Source organism: Astatotilapia calliptera, chromosome 7 (assembly GCF_964374335.1).
Source record: "Astatotilapia calliptera chromosome 7, fAstCal68.1, whole genome shotgun sequence".
NCBI classification, from domain to species: domain Eukaryota; kingdom Metazoa; phylum Chordata; class Actinopteri; order Cichliformes; family Cichlidae; genus Astatotilapia; species Astatotilapia calliptera.
In genome coordinates this window covers 5,646,686-5,665,984 of record NC_137428.1, presented here as the reverse complement: position 1 = coordinate 5,665,984, position 19,299 = coordinate 5,646,686, and the positions used below count along the sequence as shown (strand labels likewise).

The 19,299-nt window shown below is 41.9% G+C and overlaps 1 protein-coding gene across 2 annotated transcripts in view; it reads right to left on the bottom strand.

The window, feature by feature from the left end:
* The window catches only part of mical2b (microtubule associated monooxygenase, calponin and LIM domain containing 2b), a 60,159-nt gene that overhangs the window by 22,403 nt on the left and 18,457 nt on the right, over positions 1-19,299 (bottom strand). For both annotated transcript variants that reach the window (XM_026172761.2, XM_026172764.2), the window contains exons 2-16: positions 18,467-18,858; positions 17,089-17,296; positions 14,280-14,396; positions 13,585-13,686; positions 11,175-11,330; positions 10,963-11,063; positions 9,631-9,888; positions 8,707-8,822; positions 8,419-8,545; positions 6,980-7,070; positions 4,622-4,769; positions 3,760-3,956; positions 1,178-1,272; positions 683-751; positions 447-575 (exon numbers count right to left, since the gene is read on the bottom strand). In XM_026172761.2, coding sequence (XP_026028546.2) covers positions 447-575; positions 683-751; positions 1,178-1,272; positions 3,760-3,956; positions 4,622-4,769; positions 6,980-7,070; positions 8,419-8,545; positions 8,707-8,822; positions 9,631-9,888; positions 10,963-11,063; positions 11,175-11,330; positions 13,585-13,686; positions 14,280-14,396; positions 17,089-17,296; positions 18,467-18,772 — 2,220 coding nt within the window. In that variant the 5' untranslated portion in view covers positions 18,773-18,858. The remainder of the gene's footprint in view (positions 1-446; positions 576-682; positions 752-1,177; positions 1,273-3,759; positions 3,957-4,621; positions 4,770-6,979; positions 7,071-8,418; positions 8,546-8,706; positions 8,823-9,630; positions 9,889-10,962; positions 11,064-11,174; positions 11,331-13,584; positions 13,687-14,279; positions 14,397-17,088; positions 17,297-18,466; positions 18,859-19,299) is intronic.

The window sequence follows — 19,299 nt, the reverse complement described above, 5'->3', positions numbered from 1 at the left end:
AAAAGCAAAAAATAGATTTTTGTCAGACTGACCAAGATTTGGATGTAAATGCTCCATCATGAGAAAGGAAGTCTCATAATATCAACATACCACGTTTACCATAAGATAGTATTATTGAATTTAAGTGAAATACACTCACAGAAAATACTTCAAAGATGAAGTATTGAGTCAGACACTTTTTCCTTCTGGTGTACCATCAAATAAACCTGCAAACAGCATTCTTTAACCAGCTTAAAACTGCATCATGTTCTCCGTTAAAGCTAAAAGATTACAGACGGATACAATGACAGCCAACTGTTCTGCAACACATCCGATGCAGGCAGGCAAATCCCAAGTAAATTAACAACCTTTAAGACCCTTTACATAGTCAGAAGGCAGAAACCCCACAGGCGACACAGACTGCTCAGACAGCAGAGGGAGGATGAGGAAATAAATACCAAACTCACCTTTGTTCGAGCCTTTACTGTTGCGGAGTTCTCCTCAAATTTGGCCAGCAGCTGAGTTGCCATGGAGCGGACTTTGTTCTCCCGTTGTTCCCCATCCTCACCAGCAGGGGGAGCACTGTGACAGGACAACTGGCATCACACAAAGGAGAAAGAGAAAGTGAGATCAATTTGAAAAGCAAAAAGTGGCATTACCCACATTGCTTGGAAGAATGAAGCTATTTCAAAGAAGAACCTACCTCTGTGAGGTAGTGGTTGCCCTTTCGCCGTTTCTTGTTATCAGAATCTTCCTCCAGTTTCTTGTCATCCTGCAGCATCAGACAACACAAACATATACAAAGTGCATCTCACTTTCATCCGTTAAAAAAATAAAATAAAAAAAAGACTTTAAAAGAGGCAAACCTGTGGGAAATTTCAAAATAAAAGGCTGTTGTACTCTCAATAAGCCAAAACTTGCAAACCTGCAGGAGTATTAACCACAAAGCAAACCTATTTATCACAACAGATGCTCTACACTAATACGCCTTTTTCCTCCGGCACTCATAAATCCTATGCACACTAACAGCTAAGATTCATGGTTAGATAACACACGCATTACAAACACTACTTTGACCTTTAATGCTACCTGATCTCTAATCTAATTTATATGACTACTGTTGAGCAGCAGAAATGTTCAGATCAAATCAATATCACACAAAAAGCAGCAAAATGCAAGAATCAGCATTTCTCCTTACCCTGGGAATCCTCTTTCTGGGCTGAGGCAGGTTTAGCGCCTTGTGGTTGGTTTTAGATTGATAATCTTCACCATTTTCATCTCCTTCTCTGGAAACTGGAAAATAAGCACAATACAGTTTACATACAAGTTATCCAATCTTTTCAGGAAATTCTGCTAAAACAGTTCAAGAAAATGTAAAATTACTATTAAGATCAAATGTCATTACAAGGCTTGCTGGAAACAGTAAAATTCCTATTTTAGAGGTGGATTTGTTTGCAAGTGCGACACTTGTTGATTTGAGTAATGGAAAAAAACAAAAAAAACCCTGTATGCGTCACATACAAGGCAGTGGGAGAGAAGGACACAAAAGCTCCCTTTACATGAACAACCACCACTGACAGGTGGAGTAAAAATCGCTGATCACTTGTTTTCAGAGCAGCTTTAATGGGACTTTCTGGGTCCTGACAACCTAGAGGAAAATTAAATTGATGCAGACACTACCCTGCTGAAACAGCAGTCCCCAGCAACAGCGGTCCTCCCATAATTAGACAACGCACTGGACAACACTGTCAAAAATGGTTTAGGAAAATAGCAACACAGAGGACTCAAAACTACCAATGCCCAAATCGCAAATTCCAAAAAACTAAATCTCAGAAACTACAGGTCAAGTTCATGAAAATAGAGTTTCATTAAAGAAGCATGACTTGTTTGGACAGGTTGCCAGGAGCAAGTTTTTCTTAACATGGCAGCGCAGCCAAGTGTGCACAGTCGCATCTGAACAAACCACAAGGCTTCTGGAACAGTGTCCTTTGGTCAGACGAGACCAAAGTGGAGATGTTTGGCTATTAATGCACAGAGCCACGTCTGGCAAAACCAAACAGCATGTCAGCAAAAACACCTCACTCTAACTGTCAAGCACGGCGGTGGAGGGATGATGATTTAAGCTCGTTTTAAAGACACGGCACCTGAACATCTTCAACCACAGACTCCTGTGTATGCCAGGACGGCACTGAACACAGAACTGTGCACAGAACTCTGCCCTCCTGCATGATCCAGTCAGCTTGAAAAAAAAAAAAAAAAAAAAAAGCAAAAAAACCATTAAAACCCCAGGAAGTCACACTTTAAGCACCATCTTTGCTATTGTGGAATTGTTTGAGTGCCGTGTAACATTAGCATAGGGGAGGTGGGCGGAGATCCGTATTCAGCAACTTATCAACTCCCTGAAGGCCTTTTCCACAAAGCTGATGCCCAAAGCGCTTGCTTCACATTTAGAGTCTAACACTGCTCTACATGTTTATCTCCCTCACTATTTTTTTCTACTTTTGGTTCTGTTTGATGTCACTAAGTGCAATATTCTTTATAAGGCCATCTCAGGCTTGCTGTGTTGGCTATGAATACAGAAATCCTGCCCACCTACTGCTCAAATCTGCCGTTTGCAGAGCCCACTTAAAAGTCAAAAAATGGGAACAACTTTTTTTTTTTTTTTTTAAAGCTAAGGGGCAGCAGCATGGCCTAATTTCAGAAAAATGTGAATTATTTTGATATAAGCTATTTTATTTGAGTCCAAGAATAAAAACATGGGACTGGAAACAAGTCCTGTTTAAACTTAGATAAGTCTAAACTTAGATAAGGCCAAGTCTGAGCAGTGGACTTAATTAGACCAGGGTTCATCCTTAGACTCCAAATAAAAAAAGGAACTGGAGTAAAAACCACTAATGCATCTTTCCAAAATAACCCGAGGCTATTCAGCAGCACAAAGGGGCCCAGTGTAAAGACTAAATATAACTCAAGTCATGCACTTAAAGATCCTAAATTCCCACCAAATAAACTGAAAGTCAGTCATTTTTCCATCCTTTGAGTTCAGCAGACAGCAGAAGTCTGCAAACACCAACATTAAAGTGCGTTAGGTAAAACGTGGCTGAGGCTGCAGTGGTGCTGGACCTGAAGGCGTCCAGAGTTACGCCAAGCGACTGGATATGTCTTCCACAGACATAGCTCGCATACCACTCAGGTCTCTGGCAGGGACCAACTCAACCACAGTTGTGTAACATGTAACTTTAGCTCATGTAGAAGACTCAGCTGGGACTATAATTTAGCAGAGGGACTTCTCCACAATTTAAAAAGACAATGAAAATGTGTCCACAGCAGCAGTAAGCAGCATCATTGTCTACCAACCAAAACACTAGAAGGATCTTGATGTGATCCACGTGAGGATATTTTCTCAAGTATCGTTTTGCCCTTTAAGAGAAATAAAGTGGATGGAGAGCCTTGTTTTCACAGCTTTTTTGGGTTACATACAGCATTTCACATTTTTTGGCAAATGGATAACTGCCTCGACCGCTTCCCCGTCTGTGTGTTCAGGGTTAGATCAATACACACGGTTAAATGTTAAATGATCATTTCCTGTTCCTAAACTGGGGTCAGGAGGTCAGGTTTTAGGGCTACCGTTTCCAGTCCAAGAAATTTACATTTAAAGACACGATGAAGACTAACTTTAAAAAACAAAAAAAACAAAAAACCCAACAACATTGGGTTGTTCATGATTGAATTAAAAAAAAATTCATGTAAGAATCTTTGTGGTTCTGTGAGGAAGAAGCTGACCTTTGTTTGCTGGCGAGTTCCTGAAGGCCTCGTAGAACTTGGAAAGGTACAGGACCATCAGCAGCTTATCAGGTTGAGAATCTGCAGCCATCTCCTTTCCTGTCGTCACCGGTTGGATGCCAAACTCTCGCTCAGCCACATCAAACGCCAGCTGATTGTTCCCCGCCACGTCCTCCTCGTTCAGAGAGTCATAATCACTGAAATGGAAAAGGAGATGAAGGTGAGGTTAGGAGATGTGTGTATACGCTCAGGAGGTTTCTTCATATATATATTCCATATACTGAAAACAATCTAGAGATAGAGCCGTTTGTGGAGGATAACTCAAGCCATTTATTTAGCTTCTAGATTTTACAGATGTCCCGTAAATGCTTCACACATTAGAGCAAAGCTGAATAAAAACAAGGAAAATATGACAAAAATATAAGTCATTAACCAAAATACAGATCTGCACTGTGTTCAGAACAATTTCAATAAGCCAAGATGGTGACAGCTTGAGGCTTCATGACAGCATACATAAAGCAGTCTATGCTTGCTGACTATTTGAGGGCATTCCAGTTACTGCTGACGGCTCCACTACAGCAGGAAATCAAGCAATTATCAAGCAAGCAATTTAAAAATTGAGCATTGCACAAGAAGAGTCAATTAAACTGAGGAGAGAGCCAAAGAGACATGGCTCTGAAAGGTTTCTTTTGTTTGTTTTTAATTTGCACAATCATATGACTCAATTACTAAGCTATTCTAAACCAAACATTGCTCTTGAAGCTGTTGACGGAGCATGAGTATGAGAAGCAAAAATCGTCGCCTGAATTATCACGAGCATTAGTGCAAGTGTTTCCTGTTAGCAAGCTTTGGCTCTCCTTACATGAGCTCAGGCTTCTGCCGATGGATGAGAGCACAGAGGGCCAGGCCATTCCTCCAGGAAGATGCGAGGTTGGTGACATCGACTCCCTGGTACCCATGAGTCTGCCTCTGACACCAGTTCAGCAGGCGGCCAGGATGGACCTCAGATTCTACAGAGAGAAACAGTCTGTCAGCATGCAGCATCACAGGAAAGGGCATCTTCATCGTCACCATTATTTCCTCAAGGCTGGAAATGTTCCTCAGACAGTGCTGACACTATGGCACGTTAATAAAGTACGGGTTGGTTTGAACTTGCAAAACCTGAACGACCTCCCAGGCCTGAAGCAACACTGGCAGCAGAGCACATGCAAGGACATGCTTTAAATCATGACCGTAAACTCAAGCAACACAAACAAGAGAAGGAATTAGAGTGTCCAATGGGTCCCAGTACTCTTTCTGCAAAAACACTATAGGTAGCGGGACTGGGAGCAGTGGGGTATCAATGCAATCCCCTGCTTCTGAGAAAACACCAGTATCCTCTTCAGTGCATGATTTTAAACAAACTTATGAAATAGCACAGGCTTAGTGAGAATTATTAATGATTTTACATGATAAAAAGCATGTGATACTAATATGTCATGTCATACGTCATGCATCTTCCTTCCTAGCACAAATAACAAGACAGGCCCATGCAGCGACAGCTGCTTGTCAGCCTCGGACAACAACTTAAAAGAAAACAAAAATGCAAGAAAACGGACCGGATTCAACAAACACCGAGTACAATCAGATCACGAATCCTTCATATGATGTTAAGCTAACAACAGCCAGTTCTCCATTCTTGATGCACTAGTTAGTTAAACTCCACACAACAGGAAGAGCAACCTGTGGGAAACCTTTATTGTGCAGCTCCTGAAGAGCTGAACTTGACTTAGCTGTTGTTAAACTAAAGTTTTAAGCACTTTTTCTGGGAAAAACGCTACCTTGGCTACGTTTGGGCTTGACTTATGCTGTGTCACTACTATTGCTATATAATATGTTGCTGGTACTCTGTGGCCACAGATTTACAGAAGCTCACTGCTCTTCATTTTGGTGCGGCCTGCAGCACAGCTTTTATTTATTACAGATTCGATCCATTTTTTCCTACATTCTCAAAAGTATTACAAATTTCCTTTGAAATAATACAATATAATTTTGAGGCTCTATTGCAAAACCCTAGTCCTAATTAGTATAATATTCCCAGGATAATCGCAGCTCTTTACCAACTCCATTTTTTTTTTAGCTCTCCAGTTAATCCTGTGCTCCAATACTGCCATCATATTATTACAGGGAGGCCGTCTCAGGGCGCATCGTTTATGGGGGCAGGAGACATGAACACTGTTAAAATTGTTAATATTTACCTTTTTTTTTTTTTTTTTATTTACAAATGCAATGTTTGATTACCCCTGCATCCCAGGTTTTAGAACAGATACTTCCATAGTGCCTCTGAAAAGTACGACTTCATGCAACATAACCAAAAGTACTAATATTACTAAATTGAGCAAATTTAAATGCAAAGCCCTACACTGTGTGCATCTGCTCTTCCAGATCATATCAGGTCAGCTCATGCATGAAAGAGGCCTCATGTTGGACCCTCGTGCAGGTGTAATGTTATCCACCTGTATTGTCTGCAATGAGGCGTGTCGAGCCTGTGACTGAGATGGAGCTAAAGTTTCCCCTCAGGAGGGCTGAGCAAGCATTCAGTATGATGTCAGCGGCCTTCCTTCTGTGAACCAATCTGAGGAATTTATTCAGACTCTTTTTTTGGGGTATTAGATGACATTGCCAACCGGTGCTAAGATGTTTTTGGAAACCTCGTATGAGCTTCTCAATTTGATGTTTCAAAGAAAGCTTTCATGCAGTGTTAATGAGGATGCAGATGCATCCAGGTCTTACTGATGAGTCAGAATGATCAGATTACTATTAAAAGAAGACTGGGAGCTTTTACAGACTAATTAAGTCCCACCTGAGCAGTTGGCAGCAATCCTTTATGCCGCTACATATTAGGCACATCTACAATCTGCTCTTTGTTATAGCTCCGTGAACAAAGTAGATTGGCTGGGACTGTAATCTCCAATTTGTGACTATTAAAGACTCACACAGCAGAAAATGAAGCTGTTCGACATGCTGGGTCTGTCCAGATGCATCAAATGCTCTCAAAGTGCAAAGGTCCAAGAACACGACGAGGAGAGCTCGATTATCATCAACTGTCTTTTTCTGTAATGCACTATAACGTTGAGGTTCTTTGATGTTACCATTGGTTACAACTTGACACGATTATAATTAAATCCATTATTCATGTTTGATGGTTGGAGTGCACTTTGTAGCTTGGAGGAACATCTACCTTTCCTGGACAGGTTGACTGATCGACGTGCTGGTCCTCCTCTTTCTATCTGACCTGGTCCCTGATGACCATCAATGAACAGGTGACGCACCTGGAAGTACAAAAATCAGGAGGCCTAATGACATATAGGTTCTAGGGATGTGCAGATAGAAACTGTAGGCTGTCGACTAAAATTTGTATATTTTTTTTCTTTAAATGTTACATTGGTACATGGCATTTGAACTGCAATATATATGATACTGACCACAAAGGTTTCTGTTGGAAGAAAATGTACTTGGCACTCTTTCATTTCCACATTCAGTGGAAAGATTACATGATTGTGTTGACTGCACAAAAAAAACATTTGAGTTTTCAGAGTCTGCAGGCTTCCAGTGTCACGAGAACCAATACTTTGAGAGATGTTTTCTCATTTCCTGTTTTGATCTTTTGAAACTGATTGGCTGTTATTGTCCAATGGCTATGAAGACGAAAAACAAAAGACAAAATTTGGGGGTGGCTGTAGCTCAGGCGGTAGGAGCAGGTCATCTACCGATCGGAAGGTTGGTGGTTCGATTCGCTTCCCCCAGTCTGCATGTCAAATATCCTTGGGCAAGATACTAACCACAAATTGCTCTCCGATGCATCCATCGGAGTATGAATGCGTGTGTGAATGTTAGAAAGCACTTAGAAAAATGTGCTTGTGTGAATGGGTGAATGCACAAGTTGTATAAAGTGCTTTGAGTGCTCAGAAGAGTAGAAAAGCGCTGTATAAGAACCAGTCCATTTACCAAATCCAGGAATATTTGTGTGACATCGGGTTTGAAGATGTTTGGTGTTGATGACTACTTATTTTTTTGTTAATGCAATGAAACAGCCACATAAGTTTGTTTATATCAATGTAGGGATGTCAGATTCCACCCTTCTTGATTTCACCAGACAGTCCCCATATTTTTATATTCAGAATCATAGCAATTACTCCTTGATGACCCCTCTCAGCTGCACCATAGTGCTGAATCATCAGAATTTGTGATGGCAAATGTGATATATTTGCATAGTTCAAGTGAGCATACTGAGTTTCCCCAGTGCCCTTATTTGCAGAGCTGAATATTATCGATGTAAATCTAGAAACGCAGCTCTCACTGAGGGTGTAGTTGGTTGGTGCCAAAACACCAGCAGCAGTAGAGATTTGATCTCACACTGCAGAATTTGTAGAGAATTTGCTCAGAAAAAGTTTGAGCTCGTTGTCGATGCCTTATGGAGAATAACTGAAACATCTAAATCTCTTCAAACGCGGGTTTATTTATGTGACATCTACCATATTAATGTGGAAACGATCCCCTAACATTCTAGTTTATAATGAGGTAGACAAGTAGAGATTTCAATCCAGTATTTCTGTTAAGTGTAGAAGGCAACTTCTTGACTACTTCCTTCACAGGTACCCTGTTGAGCACAGGACTCACCTGATGTGGGCGCACACAGCTGGCGTTGAGGTTGGGGTAGCGGGTAGCAGGGTCAATGGAGTACTGTTCAAAGTTTTTACTGATGTTCTCTGGGGTGGTCTGGGGTAGAAGACGGTAAATGCTCTCCCTGGAGTAGAAAGAAAGATTTAACTATCAGACTTAAGAAAGAACAGCTTTTAAAAGGAACCCAGAGTTCTATGACTTAAAAGTGCATTCATGTGGAAACAAACCAGCTCAGGCATTATTAGAAGACATAATCCGTTTGAATCCATGAACATGCTCACACACCTCTCAGCCAGGATCTCCAGTGGGCTCTTTCCTTTTGCCCAGCCCTTCACCATCCATGCAGTGTCAAAGGCAGCCAAAAAACCCCGAGCGCAACCCGTACCCATCGGCCAGAACGGCTGTAAACAGAAAGCATGACACACACAAGCTGAGCCTGGCACACAATAAGAGCAGTGTCGGACAACTTTCACGACACTGATAAATAAATACACAAGTACATTTTATTCTAGGCACCTGTCAAAAACACTCAAGATCACATTAGAAGACTTAAAAATATACATCTCATTAAGTCAATAAAAGATTCAATAAAACAGTTAATAAAACAAGTTTACAATACATAAAGTCATTATGACCAGAGTAGCAGGTGGGAAACGATCAGACTGTGTGTGGATTTTAACGATGGTGTTTGGAGATGGGATCTGAAAGCAGAGAGTCGGTGTTATGGATGTCTGGTGGGAGGGAGTTCCACAGGTGATGGACGGACAAGGTGAAGCCTGTCGAGCCCATAGCAGTCAAACGGGTGGATGCCACAATGAAATGGAGAAACGCACCCAGAAGTTCAGGGAGGCACTTAAGGTTAGTGACTGCCTTGAAAGCTGGGAGCAGAATTTTGAACTCAATACAATATTGAACCAGAAGCCAGTGAAGCTGCTGAAGGACAAGCATGATGTGGTTAATGGACGAGCTGGTGATGGTGCGAGCAGCAGAGCTCAGGAACAGCTAAAATTTATGGTTGAACTTGAACACGCGGGCACGGCAGTACTGTTGGGTGAGACGGATGGAAGCGATTAATGTTACGAAGATCAAAGTACGATGTGAGGGTGGAAGGACAGTGCGCCGTCAAGGATGACACGCAGACTCTTAACCTGAGCGGAGGGAGAAACCGAGCGACTGTCAATGAAAAGGGAACGCTACAACTTCTCATACCTCAAGCAAACTATCTCCCACCAGTGCAACCAGCAGCTGGTGTCCATGTTTCTCCCTGATCAAGGCGGCGTTTTCTGAGGCGTACATGCAGGTGAAGTCAAACATGGCTACATCTGGCTGTCCGTAGTGGTTGATGGCGTAGTCCAGGGATGGCAGCTGGTAGTTTGTGCCAAAATCAGCCGCTTCACGAGCATATGAGAGCAACGCTTCCTGATTGACGTTGTCAGGACTCAGAAGCCGTTCAGTTTCCATGTAATCCTGCATTAAGAAGAAGGAGACAGTTAGTTTTAGGCACATTGTATTGACAGTTGCTTTTCCACCATATTTAAAAAGTTAGTGTTATCCCATCATTTTTAATCAAAGCAGCAAGGCTGATGGTCAACGAAGAAATATTAACCGGGATAATTCAGAAATACGTTTTATATTTCTGCTAAAACTTGATGTAAAAAAAATTAATTTATTAAAAGGCTCAACACAAAGACACCGTCTTTCACTGAACACATGCGTCTTTACCTATATTACTCCCACTGTGGGGGAAAACATCTGCCTTCTTTTACACTGTGGGGACCTCATCGTCACAAATTATCTTAAAAGAAATAATTACATTTTTTAAAAGAAATAGTTGTAACAGGTTTAGGGAGAGTTTCCAGGATCTTAAGAGAAATCCATGTAATGGTCTTGAACTGGTAATAAAGGTATGTGAGAGGGGAGAGAAAGAAAATTAATAAATAGCCCTCATACGTATGCCAATCCATCCCCAATACTCTAATACTCTCGTGTGTGTGTGTGTGTGTGTGTGTGTGTGTGTGTGTGTGTGTGTGTGTGTGTGTGTGTGTGTGTGTGTGTGTATTTTCAGATAATTGGTTTGGCAGACATTACTGGGTGGTTAGACTGAGGGTCACATGGAGCCTTTCCAATATGATCCAGTTGATGTCCTAATGCAACTGTAATAACCGCATTTATAATGTCTAATCTCTTTAATGGTGTGTGTGTGTGTGTGTGTGTGTGTGTGTGTGTGTGTGTGTGTGTGTGTGTGTGTGTGTGTGTGTGTGTGTGTGTGTGTGTGTGTAGGTGTGTGTGTGTGTGTAGGTGTGTGTGTGTGTGTAGCGCATGAGCGTTTAATTAGAACCCCATTCATCAACCTCCTCTATGCCGACCCGTCACTCACTGGTCTGGCGAGCACGCACGCATTCCTGTTTGGGAACGGCCTTTGAATCCTGGAACCAGGGTTAACCACAGAGGGAGGGTGTGAACTGTGACCCATTGGAGTCTGGAAGAGTCGAATCTATGTTTGTGTGTCTGATTAAATCAAAGTCAGCTGAGTAAACTTACATTAATGATGACCCCTTTGTCCAGCAGGCTCTGCTTTTTTGCAGTCATGACAAAGTAGTGGGTGTTGTCTTTGTAGTAAACTATGTTCTCCAAGTCGATTCCTGCAAACATGAACATATTTACTTAACAGAGGACGTTTAGCGCAGGAAGGAGCAGCATTTAGAGCGGGAGAAGCTGTCATTTTCCCACTGCAACATTCTTTCCTGACTCACCCGTGTCCTCTTTGAGTTCCAGAAAGAACTTTTGGTTAAAGATGAAGGCCACGCCACTTATTTCTTCTACTTTGGCCTCTGCTGTTGTGTTCCTATTGACAAAGTTAGCCGTTATAGCGATGGCCAGCTTCCCACGAAACTCCTTGCGCCTGAAACCTGCAGAGGTGGGGGAGGAAAAACAAAAAAACAAAAAAAAGGGTTCAAACATTTCAAATCATTTATTATTTCCTGAAGTTGGTAAATCAATACAAAAGTATTGAAAATACAATCCACAAAGCTTCACTTTGTTTGTTCCAATAGTGGGAAAACAGTAAGCTTGCTCCTGATGACCTCAGCGATCTGGATGTTTTGTAAGGCAAAGGCTGAATTAAAAATGTAACTCAGTAAGAGTCCATTTAGTGCTTTACACATGAGAATGATTTTAAAAGTTATTCAAAGGGAATGCAGTGATTTATTTTTTACTGAGTAATGCGCTCCACCTTTTTGATGTTTGTTAGATTTCTGCAGAATTATGAATGAGCTGTAGTTTTACTATGACCTGTAAAGACACAGTTACAATAATCCGCTGAAGATGTGATCATTTGAATACTGTGCAAGCAAGATTTTCTGCATCTGCTTCAGACTGAAATCCTTTAATTTTTCCAATATTTTTCCTATGGTACTAGCACGGTAGGGAAATGCACTGTTGCCTCACAGAAATAAGGTCCTGGGTTTGAATCCAGGCTGGATTTACAAGAGATGCCTTTTGTGGAGTCTCCAGGTACTCTGGCTTCCTCCCCAAATACATGCATGGGGTTAAAATAACTGGTGTCTCAAGTGGTTATAGGTCTTTCTGTGAGTGCGTCTCTGTGCCAGCCCTGTGATAGACTGAAGATCTGTCCAGGGTATACCCTGCGTCTTGGCCTATGACAGCTGGGATAGGCTCCAGCACCTCTGATGTAAGGCTGAATTTGTGCATCATGTTTTCTAGATAGGCTGTTTTCTTTGGGGGTGAAAACAACCACCGATTTGCTTAATGCACTTTTTGTTTAAGTGTAGGGGAACTGCAATCATGTGGTGACACTGATGTGTAGAGTTGTGTGTCATCTGCATACTTTTGACAATAAATGTTATAATACTCTGAATGAGAGGGAGCATGTAGATATTATTCCCTCAATACCGCTAATGTACTCTCCAAAATCCAAAAGTACTTATCAAACAGGCTCCAAGTGTACATCACATCCTTTATCCCGGGACAAGACTCAGCGGTCCATCTGCAAGGACAGAGGTCACTCTTTCGAAGATGCCAATGTTCCCATTTTGGACAGAGAAGACCGACGGTTTGAAAGAGGAGTGAAAGAAGCCATCTATGTCCACTGTGAACGGCCATCTTTGAACAGAGGCGGTGGTTTACGACACCAGCTGTCTGCCATCCAGTGTTGAGATCCCTTCCCAGATGCCTTAACATCACATCCTGGGCCTTTTGACCTCAGGAAATCACATGATAGGGTGGGGCTAGGTTTCACAATGAGCTCACCCGAAACCTTGGCTGATGGTGACCTACACCCGTTTTCACAACTTGGCTCGTGTGATTAGGTAGAGGATCATTAGGGGGTCCCTCTCACTCCCACAGGGCTTAAATCTGGGACTCCCCACCATTTGACCCTAGAACTGCAGAAACTTCTTGGATGAGAGATGAAACGTCTTCAAGCAACTTAAAGAAGTCCAGACGCTTTTCTTTCCAAGCTTCTTAGACTCTTTGCCATCCTCATCATGGATATGTAGAATTACTCCAAGTCTGAAGAAAATCCCTGCAGGGCCTAACCATTGGGGAATTTAGTATTTTTAATACAGATGCTGCAATTCTCAAGTTATCTAGTGTAGATGACAGTCAGGAGTTAGTCATAATGTTGTTCTTTCCCTAACAAATAATTTGCACAAACACCCCCCTCCTACTAGTCGACCATTATAATCCTATTTAGAATATTCCTTGGAGGAAAGTCCCGGAGCAACATGCAGTTGAAAGAGTTTCTCTGCAGTCATGGAGACACCAAACCTTCAGGAGGATGATGCTTCCCATCAGTCGTCCTTATGGGAAAGTAAACATGTTCATAACACACATATGCCACACACACTCACACACGAGCAGAAAATAAACACTGCAACTTGTACGCTTTGACAAAGCCAACAAAGCTCTCCAACAGTTCATGAACCAGAACACCCCTCTGACCCCATACGCACCATTAAGCCTCCAGCTGAAACTATGTCAGCAGGAAATGCTTTACCAAGTGGCCGAAAGCAGCTTTGCGCCACCTCACCTCATTTCCACAAAAAAAACAAACAAACGGAGCTTTGACTCCTGAAATGTAGGTCCATAACAAAGTATGACCCACAGTACCACTCGCATCTGTAACCTATAATCTTTTCTCACCATCTAATGTGCTTCTGCGTCCGTCAGCTCCAATCACCACGTCAAATTCAAAGTCCGAGACAGGATGGCCAGAGGGTCGGATCTCTGCCCGCCAACCATGACCTGAGGAAGAACACAAGGAACCATATATGATATTCAAGGACAGTGCAAGAAAACACAAGCAGGAAGGCAGGAAGGCACGCTCAAGTGCTGATTTTAAAGAAAAACACGAAACAGAGCAGATGAGGTTGGATCTCAACTACCCTCTCAGTGTCACATAGTTGTGTCATGTTCCTTGGAGTGTTAGAGTGAGAAAGTTTCTGGACATGCTGTGTGGGACATGCTATTTTAAGACATTCAGAAAACACAGCACAGAGTTCAACTAAAATTTAACAGCACACTCAGTTTCTTTATTCTCCACACAGTTTATTAGAAATACTCTATATACACTTCAAATGTGCGATCATTTTAACATGCACTGTGTGTAGGGAACTTTCCTTATATAGCCAAGATATGCAGGCGGGTCCCAGCATGTCACTGCCACTCGTGACACTTTAACATACAGATAATACCACAAATACACACCCACAGACACACTTGTCTTTCTGTATTTGTGAGGATACTTACTGACTTTGGAACTGAAAACGGCTTCATAGTAGAGCAATGCACTGACTCACACACTGGTGTAATGAATTTGTTCATGAGGACATACTCACCGACATCTGTCTGCTCCTCTGGTGGCTCCAGCAGTTTGATGAACTCAACATTGACGTGAATCTCGACACCAAGGATCAAGCTCACTTTTACCAGCATCAGTTGAAGCTGGCGGATACCTGGAGCAGGGGCAAAGAGACAAGTATGTTCACAGAGCAAACCAAGAAAAGAACCATCTCTACTGGCAAAAAACAGCAATTCTTCATACTTAGTAGTTATTGACACACATCAATTAAATCTCCAGAATAAAACTGGGAAATTTAAAAAAAGCCAACGTCCTCCAAGATCCATGATTATAAAAAAAGGCATTCTTCTAACCAAGCAGCAACTTACAGGGATAAAAAGAAATTATGCCAACAGAGAAGTGCCAAAAATGACCCGAGCCCATTCCAGGGTGGATTTTAAAGTTAGAATGAACTTTACAGGCTGTAAGCTGTGCTCTAAAGCCTCCATAACAACGCTATGGTGGGTGGATTTTCAACAACTAACCCTTAAACTTTAGGAAGGCTTAAAAACAGGTGGCTTTTCATTTATTGTCATTTAGCACTAATTAACTAATGACCAAAAACTGTTTAAAACCCCCAAAATCTGGGTGTTGATGAGCAGGGGAACAAATATAACTAAGTTTAATATATACAACCTTTGGTATGGAATGTGGTTTACTGATGCTTTCGTGCTGATGTTTATTTTGCTGAAATTGGACTCAGATGAGTTTTTAATGTTATTTATTCATGAAATAAATAGTTTGGGGGTTTGAACCTTTTTATGCTTCTTAAGTAGGCCATGTCACATAACTCGAAGAACCGCTGACACAAAAAGGTAATCACAAGGATTATAAAAATAGAGCTTTGCTGCTGCTGCGACTGAATGAATCCAAAGCAACAAAGACAAGGACACCGTACTTGTGTGGATCTGTCACATACAAATCTGGTACAACAGAGTACTGCAACCAAACAGACCATAAAACAGACTGACAAGAGTAGATACTTGCAGAGACATGGCAACAGACTCTCAATGAGTCAAAATTTAAAATCAACATAAGCATGATTTTTTTAGTTTTTAGAATAATATAATGCGAGTTGTTTGTACATGTTTCCACTTGTGCTCCAGAATGAATTAAAGTTAGGAGAAGGACATGCAGTGGGTGGGTGTGGCGGAGGAGGATGCTAGGGATAGGATGAGATGGAGGCAGATGATCTGCTGTAGCAGCTGGAAGAAGATTCCCCCTACACTACTGTAAGAATCTGATATGCCGAAGCATTTACACTGTACTCACATGCATTAGCAAAGAATGCCCGTACAGTACAGATGTGACGAGAAGTGAAGAGAGTCAGCAGACATCTTTGAAATGAGATACATGACAGTTACTAAAGCTGGAGAGCAACAAGTGCGAATGGAAATGTGAATGGTAAATGGCCTGTATTTGAATAGCACTTTACTTAGTCCCTATGGACCCCAAAGCGCTTTACACTACATACAGTCATTCACCCATTCACACACTGGTGATGGCAAGCTACATTATAGCCACAGCCACCCTGGGGCGCACTGACAGAGGCGAGGTTGACCACCACCAGTAGGCAACGGGTGAAGTGTCTTGCCCAAGGACACAACGACTGAGACTGTGGGAGCCGGGGCTCGAACCGGCAGCCTTCCGATTACAAGACGAACTGCCAACTCTTGAGCCACGATCGCCCTGCTACTTGCAAGCTGCAGCAAGTCAGGCTGCAGGAAAAACAATCCTCCTCTCACATGACACAGAGTCACACATCCACTTCTGTGACGTTGGCTTTGGTTTTGTGGCCAGACAACATCGCATTTACTGCACAGTAGTGATTTCTCACACACACAGTGCACTTACTCAGAGGCAGGAACCATTTACATGTTATGGCTTCACAGTACTTTGCATGTTTTCTCTGTTAAAGCACTACTGCGGTGCCACTCTGAGGACTTTACAGCCCATTTTATTTTTACAAATGTGCTTCAAACGCATCACATGCAAGAAATCATAAAGATACCGCTCCAAACAAAAATAACATTAGAAATGAAATTAGATTAGAATTTGAAAAATCTGATTAGAATGAATACATTAAAAAAAAAAAAAAATCAAACCAATATTAGAAAATTTTCAGAGCGATTAAATGTTCTATAACGTAGAACTTTTGCCAGACTTGTTTTATAATCTGACACCTCTTCAGCTGGCATAGGAAATTCACGTTTAGTTAAGACTAAGGGGTAAGAACCCTGGGCATCCACTAATGTCTGTGCCCCACCCCTTACACACAGAGTGGAGAAAGTAGCAACTTCCTCTGGGCTAAAGGATGGTACCAACTTTCAGCCAAAGTACAAGCCCGACATCAAAGCTGGCACTGCACTTCCTCAGATCTCCAGAAATACACTCACAAAAACCACATTAAGAGATAAAAGATGGAAAATTTCCCAAAATATTATTATAGCTTAATAAAATTTCAGACAGGCAGAGCAACTGAATTTTAATTCATTTTTCTTATGTCTCAAATGAGATTGTTTCATGACTATATTATCAAGATACCATGGGACTCGTGTTTTGTTTCCTATTACAACCATTTAGAACCTGGTCAGTAAATAACTTTAAAAGCAGATGAATTATTCAATCATAAATTGGAGCCATTTGAAAAGAATTAGGATGAGTCTTCCTTCCTAGAGCTAAAAATCAAAGAATGTGTGTCACAGTTTAACTTTCAGTCAACTTCAACAAGTCTGCTGCGCTGTTTGTTTGGAAGATTATCATCAAAGCTTAAAAAAAAAGGAGACAAATGATGTGTGCACGCTCACTGATGTGGTCGATGGAGCCAGCACAGAATTTTCCGTAGAACTTCTTGGCCCCGAGTCCCCTGAGGTCGTGAATGGTGTAGGGCCAGAGGTGGAGCACATTGTTCCTGGAGAAGGTGTCTCTTTTTTCAATCACCACCACCTTGCAGCCCAGCAGAGTCAGCTCGATGGCCGTCCGAAGGCCACATGGACCGCCGCCAATGATCAAACACTGAATGGGAGAAGATTTCAGTTTTAAGAATCTGTACTGCAACACAGGAACAACTCCAGCATGTCGTCTGCCTGTCTGACTCTCACTGTCATTGTACTAGCTTGTTTAACACTAGCTTATAAAACAAGGGAGCTCACAGAGAGGTCTGAAGGCAAACGGCAACAGACAGTAACTGAAATGTTCTCTTGCATGTTATTCAACCCAATCAGGTTGTGAATCACTCAACATACCTAAAATATCAGCATGTAAGCTTAAACATATACTTTACAGATTACTGAATTTCAACCCCTAATGCAAATATGCCATGCATGCAGCTGGAGTGGGAAAGCATCATTCAAATGTCTTGCAGCAGCTAGCGCCCCTCTTTTTAAATCACAGTCAGCGCCTCATTTCCAGATTGGCACGCAGCTATTTTACAGCTACACAGGAAATTACGTAGCCAAACAGTTAGCACAGCAATTTGGATAATTTTTGTTAGGGTACATTTCTAACGGCTACCTTATTAAAAAGAACAACGAAAAACCGATAGATTCACAGAACTCTACAAAGTCCCAAACTGCTAAATCCTCTGCCCTCATTTTGAGAACAGATACAGTTTTAAAAGAGAGATCGCCCACCCAGCCTTAGGCCCACCATTTTTCTCCTGGAAAAAAAAAAAAGCCTGAAATAATAGTTTGTTATTTTTGGCCAACTCCCAACCCAGCCCTTTTGTGTCAATCTCCCCTCTGTGAGTCTCTGGCCTCATTTCCCTCCAGACTTCTTATCTTCTCCTTCAGAAATGAGCTTTCCAGTGCTGCGTTAAACACAGTGCTCAGAATATCCATTCGTTTATGGCGAGACAAAACTCACGTGACAGAAAATACCAAAGAGGAGATCCTTATTGTATCACATGAAATGCATATGTGAACTTTCATAATGTTTTTGAGCAAATAATACTAAACTCCCAGAGAGCAGCCATTTGGTAAAAGCCTGGGGATGCATGTGTTAAAAACACAGGTTACACTAAGTAAATGTTTCTGCATGCATCTCAGTCATCGATTTATATTAATTCTACTCCTCAGAGTTTGGATCATGTGTTTACTGCTGTTCAACAGCCTTCAACACTATCAGAACAACATCACACAACCACTTCAGAACCTTCAGAGGTCAGTCGTGCTTGGTCTTTCTTACCCTCGTGCCTTGGCAGGCCTTATTCTGGCTGTAGACCTTTTGCTGAGCTCTCTTGTCCAGTTTGGTCCAAAGGGCTTTGACTTTCCAGGTGCTGACTGCCGCCTTCAGTGAGTTATAGAAGTTGCTGTGGTCCAGTGGATCCAGCTCCAACTGCCTGCAGAGGATGCTGAAAGCCTGCAGAGTCCCTTTACAGGTAGATGCCTGGACAAAGTTCTCAAATAGCTGGCTGGCCTGAGCCGTACGCTCATCCTCTTTCTCACCCATCTGCCCAGTTGATGACCGGTGTGTCCACTCTCCTTTAATCATTTTCTTCCACCTTTGCTCTCTCGCTTTTTTTATCCTCTCCTTCCACACAGTCAGCACGGGACTCCCAGCATTTGTGCAGTGTTCAGCTGAATAAAAGAAAACAGATTTTTAGAAACAGACACAGGGGAAGAAGACCAAGAACTTGTTACAGAGTTCACAGAAGTAAATCTGTCAGCGAGGGAAAGGTGAGATTATCATTTGGTGCAAAGTCAGCAAACTAAAGTTTTGTTTTGTTCCCCAGGTTTAGCTGGATATTCTATATAGAGAGTTTTAATGTCCTGGTGATTTCTGAAATTAAAGTCAATTTAGATACAACTTTAAAATAAATGCACAAATAACCGCCAGGAAAGACTTCAATATTTGTCAAAGGTGACGAGATTACTTTGTTATAATAATTACAAAAAGATGAGGTGCTTATGCCCTGCTCCGTTCTGGTCATGTTTGCGACTGCAGTGACATCTTTCAAGTATTCATTTTGCATCGCTGTCTGGAAACACCCTTGTAGTTCCTGCAAGGTCACGTTTCAA